This window comes from Protopterus annectens, chromosome 1.part0, assembly GCF_019279795.1.
Source record: "Protopterus annectens isolate FY-2018-M chromosome 1.part0, PAN1.0, whole genome shotgun sequence".
NCBI lineage: Eukaryota > Metazoa > Chordata > Ceratodontiformes > Protopteridae > Protopterus > Protopterus annectens.
The window spans coordinates 1,521,000,644-1,521,014,814 of record NC_056725.1 but is presented as its reverse complement, the minus strand read 5'-3'; the positions used below and the strand labels follow the sequence as shown (position 1 = coordinate 1,521,014,814).

The 14,171-nt window shown below is 37.3% G+C and overlaps 1 protein-coding gene across 2 annotated transcripts in view; it reads right to left on the bottom strand.

Moving 5' to 3' along the window:
* THBS2 (thrombospondin 2) overlaps window positions 1-14,171 on the bottom strand; it is a 534,332-nt gene that overhangs the window by 303,712 nt on the left and 216,449 nt on the right. For both annotated transcript variants that reach the window (XM_044067817.1, XM_044067825.1), the window contains exons 7-8: window positions 8,552-8,645; window positions 3,371-3,541 (exon numbers count right to left, since the gene is read on the bottom strand). In XM_044067817.1, the coding sequence (XP_043923752.1) occupies window positions 3,371-3,541; window positions 8,552-8,645 (265 nt within the window). The remainder of the gene's footprint in view (window positions 1-3,370; window positions 3,542-8,551; window positions 8,646-14,171) is intronic.

The window sequence follows — 14,171 nt, the reverse complement described above, 5'->3', positions numbered from 1 at the left end:
CTTATACTTCATTTGGTGTATTTAACTATACTCACCCTGCTCCAATCTAACAGTTTGCATCCCCTCTATCAGTTAGTCCTTTTTTCCGTTTCTCTTCCTCCCTCCCAATTCTCCAGCTGTACAAATGCTCAATGACCTCCTGCCCCCTCCAGTCTGTAACTGCTCCTGCAGTGCCTAGCATCACTGACCCTTTGGTACTGGAAGCACCAGTCCATATATGGGAGACAGTAACTTTTGTTAAGGACACACAAGGTGGGAAAGAGTGAAATGATGATCTTCTGCATTATATGCAAGTGTACATACACTGGTGAAATCTGTAAATATTAGGGATTGGGTTATTTAAGACAAAAATCCTGAAGTACCAAGAAATTGTATTTCATTTATATTTTACTATATCATTTGAGGGACAAACCATCAACTCTACAATAAGAAAAACAAAAAATCTGACATAACTAACAGCAATAGGAAACAGTTACTTAAAAAAAATCAAATATATATATATATATATATATATATATATATATACATGTATATATATATATATACATATATGTACACACACACACACACACACACACATATATATATATATATATATATATATATATATATATATATATGTATATATATATATATATATATATATATATATATATGGATTCACTATACAATCTCGGAATGCTGGAATGTCGAATTTCAGTATTTCGAGACTGAATAGTCAAAAAACCACATACACGAAAACCCACAATCATGAACACTACAATCGCGACCATTCACACACACACACACACACACACACACATATATATATATATATATATATATATATATGTCTACTTCATTTGCCCTAACTTCCGATTGACCAACACCCATTTGCCCGAGACCAAATGACCGAAATGTCACTTGACCGACCCTTCATTTGACTGACACATCATTTGACAGACACTTAATTGCATATTATATTGTTTAGTTTTGCTTTAATATTGCTTAGTAAAACAAAAGTAAGTGGGAGGCTTTGCCCCCCACACACCCCATTGCCCCCACACCCCCCCAACTATATATTCTTACTCCAGGGTAGCAGTACAGTGGGGAAGGGGGCATATCCCATTTACTTGCCAATAATATTTGTCGGTCAAATGAAGTGTCAGTCAAATGAAGTGTTGGTCAAATGAAATTTTGGTCAAATGGGATTGGGCAAATGGGTGTCAGTCAATCAGAAGTTAGGGCAAATGAAGTAGACCCATATATATATATATATATATATATATATATATATATATGTGTGTGTGTGTGTGTGCCCGTTGGAGGGGTGATTTCATTAAGTGTTAATAAAAGATTATTTTTACAGGTTTATAATTTTGGAAGTGGTGTCTCTTTTACAGTTTTAGTGATTGCTGCTGGTTGCAGTCTTTGGGCACTTTGTTCCTCTTGTTTTTTCTTGATATTTTACATTGAGGCAATCCTGCTTCACCTTCCAAGTGGGGTATTTTGCCTCAGACACTTTTCCTTCCTTAACTCCAGTAGCACCAGTCATATAACTGCAGAGAAGGCAGAGAATGTCATCACTGGAAACTGTTCTCACTCCCCATCTGCAACATTTGCTATAGAAAACAGCAAAACTGAATTGCAAGCACAAGACAGCTAAAAACACGATCAGACTTCTGTCTCATTTACACAAAAACCCTCCAAACCAAGCCCTTCAGCATTTGATTGCAGATAGCAAAGGCAGTTCTTTAACAAGAATGCTGCTGACAGTGATGGTTACTCTAAAGGCAGTTTGACATTTAAGCTTCAACAAAACAGAATTTGCTGAAACTGATTTACTCAAAGCCGCCTTACCTGATCATAGGTTCATAGATTAGTACTAGGCTAACTACCCTTGTGGGCCATTATAAGCCTAGCCAACTACCCCATATGAGAATCGAATTCTGCACCTTGTACTGTAAGATAAAGACCTTGTTCATTATGCCAACCTCCTATCTCCCATGGTAGAGTGGCATAAAGCTCTGATTATGAAACAGATGACCCAGATTGAGTTAGCAAGCCTGGCTACTACAAAGACTGAGGTAAGAAGGATGGACATGAGTGGGCAGTGCCAGCTTGCCTGTGCTGTGAGAAGACAGGTAGTATGACCTGCAGCACCACTGAACCCAACAGCAGTGCTGGGAGGTTTACTTTCAGCAGCTGTTGAGTCAGTATAGCTCATATGCACGTAAGTCAGAAGGACATGCCTAGGTGCATGTTGAAGCATGCATAAAGGACCCCTTAGGCAGCATAAGCAGATGCCAGCAGCCACCACATGGAGAGAGTTAGGTAGAGAGGGAGTGGAATCTTACATGAAAGTGGGTTGGCCAGCTCCTGAATTTTATCTCAGAAGGGAAATGAATGGACAAATCGACTGTTGCTCCAATTAAGAAACAAATGGTCCATATAATCTCAACCTGACTGGAAAATAAATGAGGTAGCTATCTCCTTGGAAGATGATCAGTAGGAAGCTACCTGCAAAGGCCAGATGTCAGGGATACAAGATAAAAAAAAACTTCATAATCCCTCTATAAACTGGAAGCTTCTCAAAATAGTAGAATTGCAGTATTTACTGCTTCTTTATTTATTTATTTTATTTTATTTACATTTGTTAAACAGGAATGTCCGACTGGACGTAGGTCCATTTTCAGCGGAGGCCTGGGGAGAAAAGCTCCACAGTTAAAATAAACAGACAGTAGTTACATTGGATTACATAGCGATTAACAATTTAACATAGCAATTACTTACAACATATTTACAGATGAAGAATATAGTACATCAGTAGACAACTAGAATCTTTATCTTTGAAGTACATAACAGACATTAACAAATGTTACAATAAGAAGTTCCTGCTGTATAATAAGTACTAGGCTTATGAGCATCTGAGCTTGCTATAATCAAGGTAGTTAGTGGAGTGGAAAGAAAGGTAGTGGTTGGATGGGGGAGGTGATATTAGAGTGAGAGTTGCAAGGGCATAGCCAGCATGTTTTTAGGTGCGCTTTTAGTAAAGTTTTGAAGTGGGTACATGATGGTATGGAGGTAATTGTGGGTGGGAGGGAGTTCCATAATTTGGCTATGGCGCAAGAGAATAGTGCTTCACCAGCAGAGTTATTGGCTTTAGTGATCTGCAAGTGATTTTTGTTGCTGGATCTTAGTGGTCTGGTGGTGCGATAGTTTATTTTACTCTGGAGAGATCAGTTTAAAATACAAGCATGTTGCTTACCTGAAACAAAGTGTATTTAATTCATCTAACCATACATTTAGCAACTGTGATGAACTCAGATTCACATAGCTTGACATTTTTCTACATTTACTTAGCTACACCTCTGCTGAAACTATGACTTACTGCGATTGTCACATTTCCCAAGACTGCATGCTCTGGTTTGGATAGATGAGCCTTCACAGAGGTTGTTGGTAACATCACATGACCTCCCACGCTGTTGAGTTCCAGTTCCACATGAAACTGAGCATTCCGTCCATTCTGACCACGGTGACCAGTCATCCTCCTTGTCACTAGCTAGTACAAAATGACAGGAAAAAAGATGGCTTTATTAGAAGGTGTGCTTTTCTGTATTATCCCTGTTACAGATTTTACAAAGCATTCTGTAGTATGGAATGTTTGATCTAGGCAGAAGGCTAATAATGCATAACATGCTCCAGCTTTGTAATGCCGGCCTAACTTAATCAAATGTTTTAAAGGTTCAGCTGTAACATGACAAGTAAAAGTTTTAGTTTTTATACTCGTATCATATTTCTAAAGTAAAACAAAACAGGAGCAGAACCGACAAAAGAAAAAATGTAAAACTGAAATAAAAATTGTCAGGCAGACATATCTGTGAGGGGTTGGGTGACCGAACCTCTTTCCAGGTTTGTTGATAAATGCCTTTGTCCTGGTGTAGATAGATTTCCTCACATTTTGAGTGATACAAAGCATTTTTGAGCTCTTTGTTTGATTGGTATAAGACCTTTGAAGGTGAAGCTGATGATTTGTTTTTTGTGACCATGGATATGGTCTCACTGTTTACATGCATTCCTAATACCAATGGTATAGAGAACATGCGTACATATTTGAGCAGGCACTCATGTTAAATAAGTATTTAAGTGTACTTGTGTGTCTTAAAATTATCTGAAGAAGTTTGCTTATTTTAGTAAACGAAAGCGCTAATTGGAACTGTTTTGAGTATCCGGTGTGGTCCTTTTTCCTCCTTTATTTTGTTGCAGTTTGTTCGTTTTTTCTGAGTTTATCCTAGAAATGTTGTCTGATTTTATAGGCTATCTGAATGCCACTACTGCCTATCTGAAGTTTACATATGCGTTTTCTGATTCTGATATTGTCTTCTTAGATGTCAGGGTGCTTAAATCAGCTGGTGGTCTGAAAACATCCCTATTTAAGAAGCCTTGCAAGAAGAACGATATTTTACATGCACGCAGTATGCATTCAGCACATGTTAAACATAATGTTGTTAGAGGCCAGTTCTTTACATCAGCACGTCTTCATACTAAAGATAGTGAAATGTATAATCCTTTCAATTTATTGAAGAAAGAGTTTATGGAAAGGGGTTATAACTGAACAGAGGTATCTTTAGCACAGATTGATGCCATATCTCTTAGGAGCACTAGGACCAGACCCTTTTTTCACAAAAGATCAGATGAATTTACATGCACTGATACCCAAGCAGGCAACACTCTGAGGATGTGCCTGACTTACTCCAATGACGTTAAGTCAATTTGTGATATAATAAGGAGACACTGGCATGTTTTTGGAGTAGATCAGAAGTGTAAGACTGTTCTGGGTGCACAACCTTTTTTCTTTTTTAGAAATATTAAAACTTTAAAGGACAAGCTATGTTATAAGAAATTGATTTCTGAACCTGTGCGTTCTTATAATGCTAATAAGATTGGGACATTTCCCTGTAAGGGTTGTATCATGTGTAAGTTTATCAAAACTGACAATCAGTTTTTTTCATCCTGATACCTCTTGCATGTTTTATTTTAATAGATATGCCGACTGTGGTTCTTTTAATATTGTATACTTGGCTGTGTGTGATGTCTGCCAATCATTTTATGTTGGCAAACCAATCGGTGCCTCAGAGACCGCATTAGAAAGCATCTCTGCTCTATCAGTAAACATGAGGACAAGAATGCTTTATCTAAACATGTAATGCAGGAAGGGACTGAGCATTGTTTTAAGTTTATGGTGCTTGAAACTGATTATGTCAGCCCTTGACGGGGCGACATTAGGACTCATACTGAGTGCACTGAGATTAAATGGATGATTATTCTACAAGCCACTAGGGGTAAAGGGCTGAATGATTTTATACCTGTAAAACCTGTGCTTAGATCACATGGCCTAAGGTAAGTCCTTAAATGCTCTGTTTGTTTTAATGCTGTAGATCTGATGAAGCATCTAGTTTTTGATGCGAAAGCGCTCATCTTTTACTGCATTTTATGTTTATTTTTAGCTTTGTTTTTGTATTAAAAGTTTTTATGTGATATATGCCGTCTGTCTGACCATTTTTATTTCATTTTTATATTCCTTAAGTAAGTTGTAACTATCAAAATTAAATTATTCAGTTTGCACCCCACTGTAATGGGGAACTTCTAAAAACCTTGAAATTAGATGATCAAGTAGACCCACTATTTAAAATGGCTTAATGCAATGAGCAAGCCTTAGCTTGACAGTTTTCTTCGTTGCGTTTAACCTTTCTTCTCAGAGACTTTCCTACTACTGAGGTTTTCCCCTTATGAGGGCCTCAGTACAGAAGGCAGTTTTGTGGACAAGGCTGGATGATAGCCAGGGGCTGATGATAATTAGCCATGTACTCTCCCCCACAAACATTGGCATTTCCCAATCTGCTCAGCTGAACTTAGGTTGGGTAAAATTTTACTCTAGGAGGAAAAAGTAACTGCTGTAAAAACATGGAAGTCACTTATTCACTACTCTGGGAGTACTTGTGGTGTAGGCAAGTTCAGGTAATATATGGGGATGGCTGTTACTGTGTATATGTGGGTGGATGAGATTGTGTGCATTATCTCTAGGGGCAGGAATTAAATAACATAAATGTGTGTATATGTTTGTGTGTGGTTGAATGTGTTTGAGTATGTCTGCATACCTGAATGGTCACACTAGGGAGGAGAGACAGGGAATGGATTGTCTAGATGTATGTGTGTGTGTGTGTGTGTGTGTGTGTGTGTGTGTGTGTGTGTGTGTGTGTGTGTGTGTGTGTGTGTGTGTGTGCCTCTTTGTGAGAGTGTGCACTCATGTGTGCCTGTATGAGAAAGTGCGCACACTCGGGGTGGTGTGTGAGGGTGAATGGGTGAGTGTTTCTATGCGTGTGCTTGCCTATGGGAGAAACTTGTTTCTTGATGAGTGGATGTGTGTGTGTGTGTGTGTGTGTGTGTGTGTGTGTGTGTGTGTGTGTGTGTGTGTGTGTGTGTGTGTGTGTGTGTGTGTGTGTGTGTGTGTGTGTGTGTGTGTGTGTGTGTGTGTGTGTGTGTGTGTGTGTGTGTGTGTGTGTGTGTGTGTGTGTGTGTGTGTGTGTGTGTGTGTGTGTGTGTGTATGCATATGTGTGTGTGTGTGTTTCACCATGCATGAGGGTGAATGGGTGACTGTTTCTACGAATGTGATTGACTATGGGAGGGATTTGTTTCTTGAGTGGATATGTGCATGTGTGTATTCAGAAAAAAGCTCACCATTTGAGCTAATTGCCAAAGACATGTTGGTCGACCAGTGCAAGAGCAAGAAAAAGCGATTCAGTGAAACTTGAGTCTGCAGTAAAAAACACCTCATTATCAGCTTATTAACATGTCTATGAATTGCAGACTAGTACAGTCAGACCTCTCTTCTAGCAGCACGTATACTCACACACATATGCACTCATCCACCCATCAACAAACAAGCCCATCTCACAGTCAATCGCACTCGTGGAAGCACTTACTCATTCTCCTTCACAGATGCTCCAACACACACACACACACACACACACACACACACACACACACACACACACACACACACACACACACACACACACACACACACGTATTTAGTTTTAGGTCATGTGCGTGGTGCCTAATTGCTTATAATGAGGTAAGATTGGAGGTAAATCCAGATCTGAAGAAGTCTCAAGTCTATGATTATGTGTTTTCAAGAGATGAAATGTATCTGTTTATTTAATTTATAGTTTATTCCATTGCTTTGTTCCATCAGTATTGTCGTCTCACTGGATTGGGACAGTTTTTGTTTCATTGGTTTTGTGGCGTTACTGTTCATTGGGGAAACAAGTCACTTTTTTGAGGTTTTTGAAAATTAAAGAAACTTCACAAAAGTATGCTTAGTATGCTAGTATTTCTGAAAATATCCATGTTTCAGTGAATATAAATAACAGTCTTTTTGGGTTAAAACTAAATTGTGTGCTTGTTTTCTTCAGTAAAATGTGACAGCAAAACTGATGAAGGATGAATGTATCAAACCAAGTTTTACTGAGGCATTCTTTTCTGCCAGAGATAATGCGATATCTATTACAATACAGCAGGATTGTACAAAGGTTGATAAATCTAATTTTGCCTTTTTCATACTTGAAGGGAAAAAGTACCATAAAAAATTACTCTAGCACCATGTCAGTATTGCAGTTGTAGAGACTTGTTTGCAATGGGTCAGGTTTGAACATGGAGGGCTTAGAATATATGTGACACACACTGAGGGCTGCTTCTTCATCAAGCCTTTACTCACAAATGCTGACCCTTTCACACATTTCATACACACACACACACACACACACACACACACACACACACACACACACACACACACACATTACTTTTCCTTTTTAAAAAAAAATACTATATCACATACCTAGTATGTGACAATGAAGAATTTGCATTTGAAACAAATTCATTTTCCTAGGTACCTGCAACAGAGTAAACTGTTGCTAGATGTTTTCACAGCTATGATCAAGGATTTGCTGCATTTCCACCAGGTAAGCTTCTGTTAATATCCTCTAAATATCAGGAGTCATCAATGAAAACAACTGGATACTTAACATCTTCATTTTTATGAAAATCTGCGCAATTTTGCTAATAAAATGTTAATATGAATGACAGATCACATGAAAATTATTGAAAAGAAGTCTGCACACAGTAACACAACACAGGGTGTGCTTTACGCCATATTATTATATGCATAGCTATGTTTCATACCATAGTAATTTTGCCTGATTGTAAAAGAGTGCTGTAACAGATTTCTGTGTCATGCTCTGTAGTCTGGCATACATTACTGTACTTAGCATTCCTTTTTTTCATTCATGTAGGTTAATAAAACACTACATATCCTTCCAGTGTTTCCTTTTTCATATTCAAAGGTGCTTCGTATCCACTTGTATTATTAAATTGTTACTAAAGACACTCCTCATTGACATGTTTGTGGTGATGTATATAAACATGTGATTATTTGCTGTAGGCAAGCCACACTGCATTAAAGCATTGCTATACATTATCATGTACAAATGTTTAATATTTGGCACTTACGCAGACAGGATGGGCAGCATTCACCATCAATAAATGTTGGAAAGGAGCAGGTTAGAGCTGGACAGCTAATCTGTTTGCAGTGAACAAGAGAATCCTGTGTAGAAAAATATTAAATGTTTAATGAAAGTTTTAACATTGTGTTATGAAAGCCATCTGTGTAGCATACAGTAGTAGAAATGGTCAACTTATCTTACAAATTATGAAGATATCTGTCTTGTGTCACTCCAAAAATCGCACTGTTAAATTCACAGGGCCAGATTCTAAAATGGTTACCCTCAGTGTAACTGACTTTCATCAGTTTGAGGCCTGTCTATAAACAGGCTTACACTGGGGGCCAGACTCCAAAAGAACTGCTCTCAATGTAAGTCATCACTTACACTGAGAGCAAGCCTTTTGGAATCAGGCCTATGCCCTTTGTCCTTGACTTCATGGCCAAGAATGAAATCAAACTATCTGTGGGGGGTGGGGGGTGGGGACTGCATTCCACTGAAGTACATGATTGACTCTCCCTTCATCTCAATTGTTCTCCAGCTACTACAGCTTTTGTGGCTCCAAATCCAAAATCACATTTCTACCTCATGACCCAAATGAAATCAACTCCCTTCAGATGCTTCACTCTACAGTATGGCATTTTACAGTTTTTTTTTCCATTTTCTTACTAAGAGGTTGGCATAATGGTTAAGGTGTTTACCTCACAGACAGAAGGTACAGGGTTTGATTTTCAACTTTGGAGAAGCTGGCTTGGCTTAAAATGACTCACAAAGGCAGGTAGCCTAGTACTTACATGTACACACCCACCCACACACACACACACACACACACCCACCCACACACACACACACACACACATATACATTAGATGTACACAACGTGCTTATCAGTATACAAATCTTTATTAATTTCCAAACTTGTAATCTCACAAATAAAAATGAAGTTTCTCATGGGGATCTCAAAATAATAGATTTTTGTTTGTTTACAAGAAAATGAACTCTTTACAAAAAAATACAATATATTTCAGGTATAATTGAAGTAAAGTCTAATAAATTACTATACAAAATAGAAAGAATGCTGAAGAAATGTTACCGTTTACAAACAAATTACGGTATAAGTTGAAATACTTTTGGGAATGCATTGCTTAAATGTAAACACAGTTCTTGATGTTTTTCAATAAGTAATTCTTTTATGTTGTATTTCTAGACAGTCTTCAATATGTATTTTAAAACTGGGAAAAGATACTAATAACAACTAAAAGAATGGCATAAACTTGAACTCCAAAGTACCATTTATTGGCCTCAGAGTTGGTAGAAATGTGCTGCTACTCATTTCAAAAAGTGTACAATGCAGATTACGTCTAACATCAACAAACTTTTCATATTATCACCCAAACTGGCTTCAACTGAGTGCTCGAGAGGCACTGCACAATTGCTATTGGTCATGTCTGTGTATCACTACATTTTATTTCTTCCAAATGCCCACCATTCACTGAAACTGCATGTCTTTTATCATGCATGTCAAGAAGGTCAAGGTGACTTGAGTTTCTGCAGCAGCCATCAAACATGGAGACCTTAAATGAGCTCTTTACAAGCATCTTACGTGCTTCATATACTTACATCTTTGAAATCAAACCTACAAAGAAAGAATCATTCAATTGTTGATCTGGTCCCTAACTCCCCTGACAAGCTTACCCTACCAATTAATGAACGCTCTGTCTTTAGTGACCATAGCATTCTTCTTTGCTTTTTCTTCCAGGACACAAAAAGAAGCATTTTCATTAACCCTGTTATTTACTGAGGTACAGCTAACTATGTTATCTTCTGCCCACATTGGTATAACTGTAGTGCAGCTCTATCACGTAGCATTTTGACTACAAAACAGCCCTAGAGAGTACTGAGTTTGTCCTTGCAGAACAAAATGGTTGAACAATCACAGTAAATAAAGAACTATATCAAATGTGTAGAAGAGGTAATGGGAAACATCCATTATATTATTACAGGCATGAAAGCTGGCACAAATAAAATAAAAAACTCAAAATCCATGGGATTATATAATATACCCAATAAGTTCTTAAACAGAATCAAGTAAAGTAGGTAAATCACAATAAGTTAGATAGCAAAAAGGGATGTATATATATATATATATATATATATATATATATATATATATATATGGGCCTACCTTCTTTGAACAAAATTATGTTTAACCGAATTTTACTTACCTGACCCCACATCTCTGAAGCTACATTCCACCAAAACCACGGACTGCCGAAATCCTTTCCCTGTGAAAAGAACCACTTGGCCACCATGGGAATAAATCTAAATGGACCAAAAGAAAACCCACCAAAGTGGGGGGCTTCACCCCCCCACCCACACACACACTTAAATATACCAACTCTCAGATAGCACTACACTGAAGACAGGGCAAAGTTCACCATGGTGGCCAAGTGCTTCTTTTCACAGGGAAAGGATTTTGGCAGTCAGTGGTTTTGGTAGAATGCATCTTCAGAGAAGTGGAGTCAGGTAAGTAAAATTTGGTTAAACATAATTTCATTCGATGATGGTAGACCCATATATAAACACACACATTAGCTGGGAACAAACCTATAGCAAAGTAGCAAAATTTGCAGCCAAACCAAATAGTTTCCATCTCTGTTTAATCTTACAAAAACAGACTGGCTTAATCTACACAAAAAAATTATTTTTACACAGTTTGCTAAAATGTTTAACATCAGCCACCAGCCACATAGTTTTCCTAATATAGCAATCCCATATAAAGAAATCAAAAAATAAAAAAAAATCTTCTGACTATTGCCAAGTCTCATAGTCACTCAAGTGAATCTCTGTATTTAGCCTTTATATAAAAAATGAGAACTGAAGACAGCAGTAACAGTTTTTATTTTTACCACTATAAAAATACCTGCAGGTAATAAAAAACTGCCATTTTATATAACACTGAGACACAATCCCCGAAATCCAACCTACTTCACAATTTTATGTAACTTGCCTCACATATAGTTTATTTTCTCTGTCCATACTTAAACTTCTTTTCTCCCTCTTTTCATGTTTCATTTTATTATAATGGCCTTCTTTGTTTACCTAACATCACTTTCTGTCATTTATACCTCTCCTGGAATATCTCCACATCCTCATTTTCCTGTGTTCACCATTACCTTACCACCTCCATTAGTACATACACAGTATCTAAAAAGATCTAGAAACATGTCTGTATTTTTTGTTCGTAACTCATCACAAAGTAAAACCATAATTGCCGGTACTACCCTGCACCTATCAAGCATGAACTGCATAGAGTATAGATTATCAAATTTTAGACATGTTTGTTAAGTATCTGTTTTGCTAATTCACTGTATATTGTTTCTGTATTTCTTTATACAGTTTCCTTGTACTGTACTATATTTAATTGTAGGAACTTTTCTCCCAGCACCTCAGTTAACAAAATAAATAAACAAACAAACAAATAAGCAAAGCCTGGCTAGCCCCCTGTCAAAAATGTTAAATTGTATCAGGCTAACATCTGTCTTTCATGTATGTCAACAAGCTGTAGTTGTACCAGTTCACAATGTGGGGGGAGGGGGCATGGCATGTCAGACCCATGCAATTTTAGTCATTCTACTTGACCAGTTTTCTATTTAAAATCTTAAGACAGAGAGAGAGTTATAATGGTGCATATTCAGAATGGGATATGAGACTTAAGTTTGCTAGACACAGAGCAGTAAGAGATTATTAAGGCGAAATCTTGTCTTTTGAATCTTGTGGAATTCTTTGAAGAGCTAAGAGTAACATTTGATAAAGGGTTGAAAGTATAAACTCCTTATCATGCCATTGCTATTGCCTTCAGTAATATCCCACAAAAGGGAGTGACTGACACATTAACCACATCAAATGTCAACTCATACATAATTCAATGTGAAAATCATGTGTAATCAACACAAAGCAAGTCACAGTAGGGAGCTGCCTGACCATATCAATAAGAGTTGCCAATGGTGTCCCACATAGTTGTTAGCTGGGGATAATTCCTTGTGGACTATATGTATCAGATATAAAAGAGTGGATTAACAGGTATACTCAGGATTACAAACTGGATAATATTATTACCTCAAAAAGATGCTGTAGATCTGGTGCTGCAGGAATGGCCTCATCTTTAATATCAATAAATGTAGCATCATGAGAAAAATGGACCGAAATTATGATTATAAAATAAATGGTCAAAACGAAAAAATATACCATCACCATAGATCTAAGGACAGAGGTGGACAACATATTAAACTCTGACCAGTATATGTCTTCTGAAGTCAACAATGCATGTTCTGTAGGCTATCTATCTCTAAAGAGAATTCCTAGTCACTCCTGGTAGAGCACTGTACTACATTTTACCTTGCTGTTCTGACCCAGTGTTGTGCAGGCTTTAAAAGACCTTTGGAATATCATCATATAGAACTTTTGCACATGTGTATTGTATGTAAAGATAAGAGCACTTCTTTATCAAGGCAGAATACCAGGAATTAAGCTGAAAAGCCACCAGAAAAAGATACGATGGAAGGTAAGCTTTGTGATTTTAGATGCACATAGTAGAACAGGATTGGACTCATTTTTTTCAAAAAATACAAATATATATGGCCTTTGAAAACTGCTTCTGTTCCCTTTTGGATGTACATCATTCAACATCTGAACAAACTTGAAAAGCACCAGAGGTTTCAAAACAAAAAGATCTTTGGTCTTAAAAACATTAGTAATGAGAAAAGGTTGGAAGACCTGTTTTTGTACTCTGTGTCTCATAGACTCCAAAGGGCGGCTCTGTGCTTTGCTTACTACTCCTTAAGAGATCTGGTGGTCCTTGACTTCTTATATGTCAGTAAGTCAAATAGTGCAGCTAACACTGGAATAAGAGGCTTGAACCTTCATCAGCAGATAAACAGAAAGTGATGGGGAGCAAAATTCATCCCGTGTTCCCCCTTAGGAACAAACTTCCTCTGCGAGTTAAACAATGTGATTCAATACCCTCCTTCAAATAAACTTAAGTGGCTGTATAGGCAATTTCAAATTTACCCTTGAACTAACTGTCCTCTCCTTCCGTGAGAAAGATGTTAAACCTGAATGTGAGTATTGGCATTGCATATATTGTCATTAGACTAAAATAGCCTTGAAAATCGTATAACTCTTCTGAATATTATTTCACTTAATTACATTAATGAGGATAAACTATTCTGCCACAAAAATAAGGATGTGAAACAGCATGGTATTTATCAATAAAAGTTGGCGGCTGTATTCAAAAAGGACAGTATGGTGTGGAAAAAACTAAGGATGTCACTTCTACAGAATCTTGCTAGTAAGTAATGAAGGCAATTTTGGTGATGAGTTGTAACTTAGAAAATCTGATTAATTCCAGAAAAAAGTAAAGTCATTGACAATCCTTTCTCCATACACAATTTGTAAGGCATGACAGAAAAATGCTGACTTTGGTCATAATTTTGCACACTTGTCTGTCCCTTAATACTTCTACATGTTTTAAGTGTCTTAGACATGGTCTCCATATAATGATTATAATATTGTAGTCCTAGAAATATGTGGGTATTAAAGAAGACAGTCCTGCTGACAAATGTGTAGAT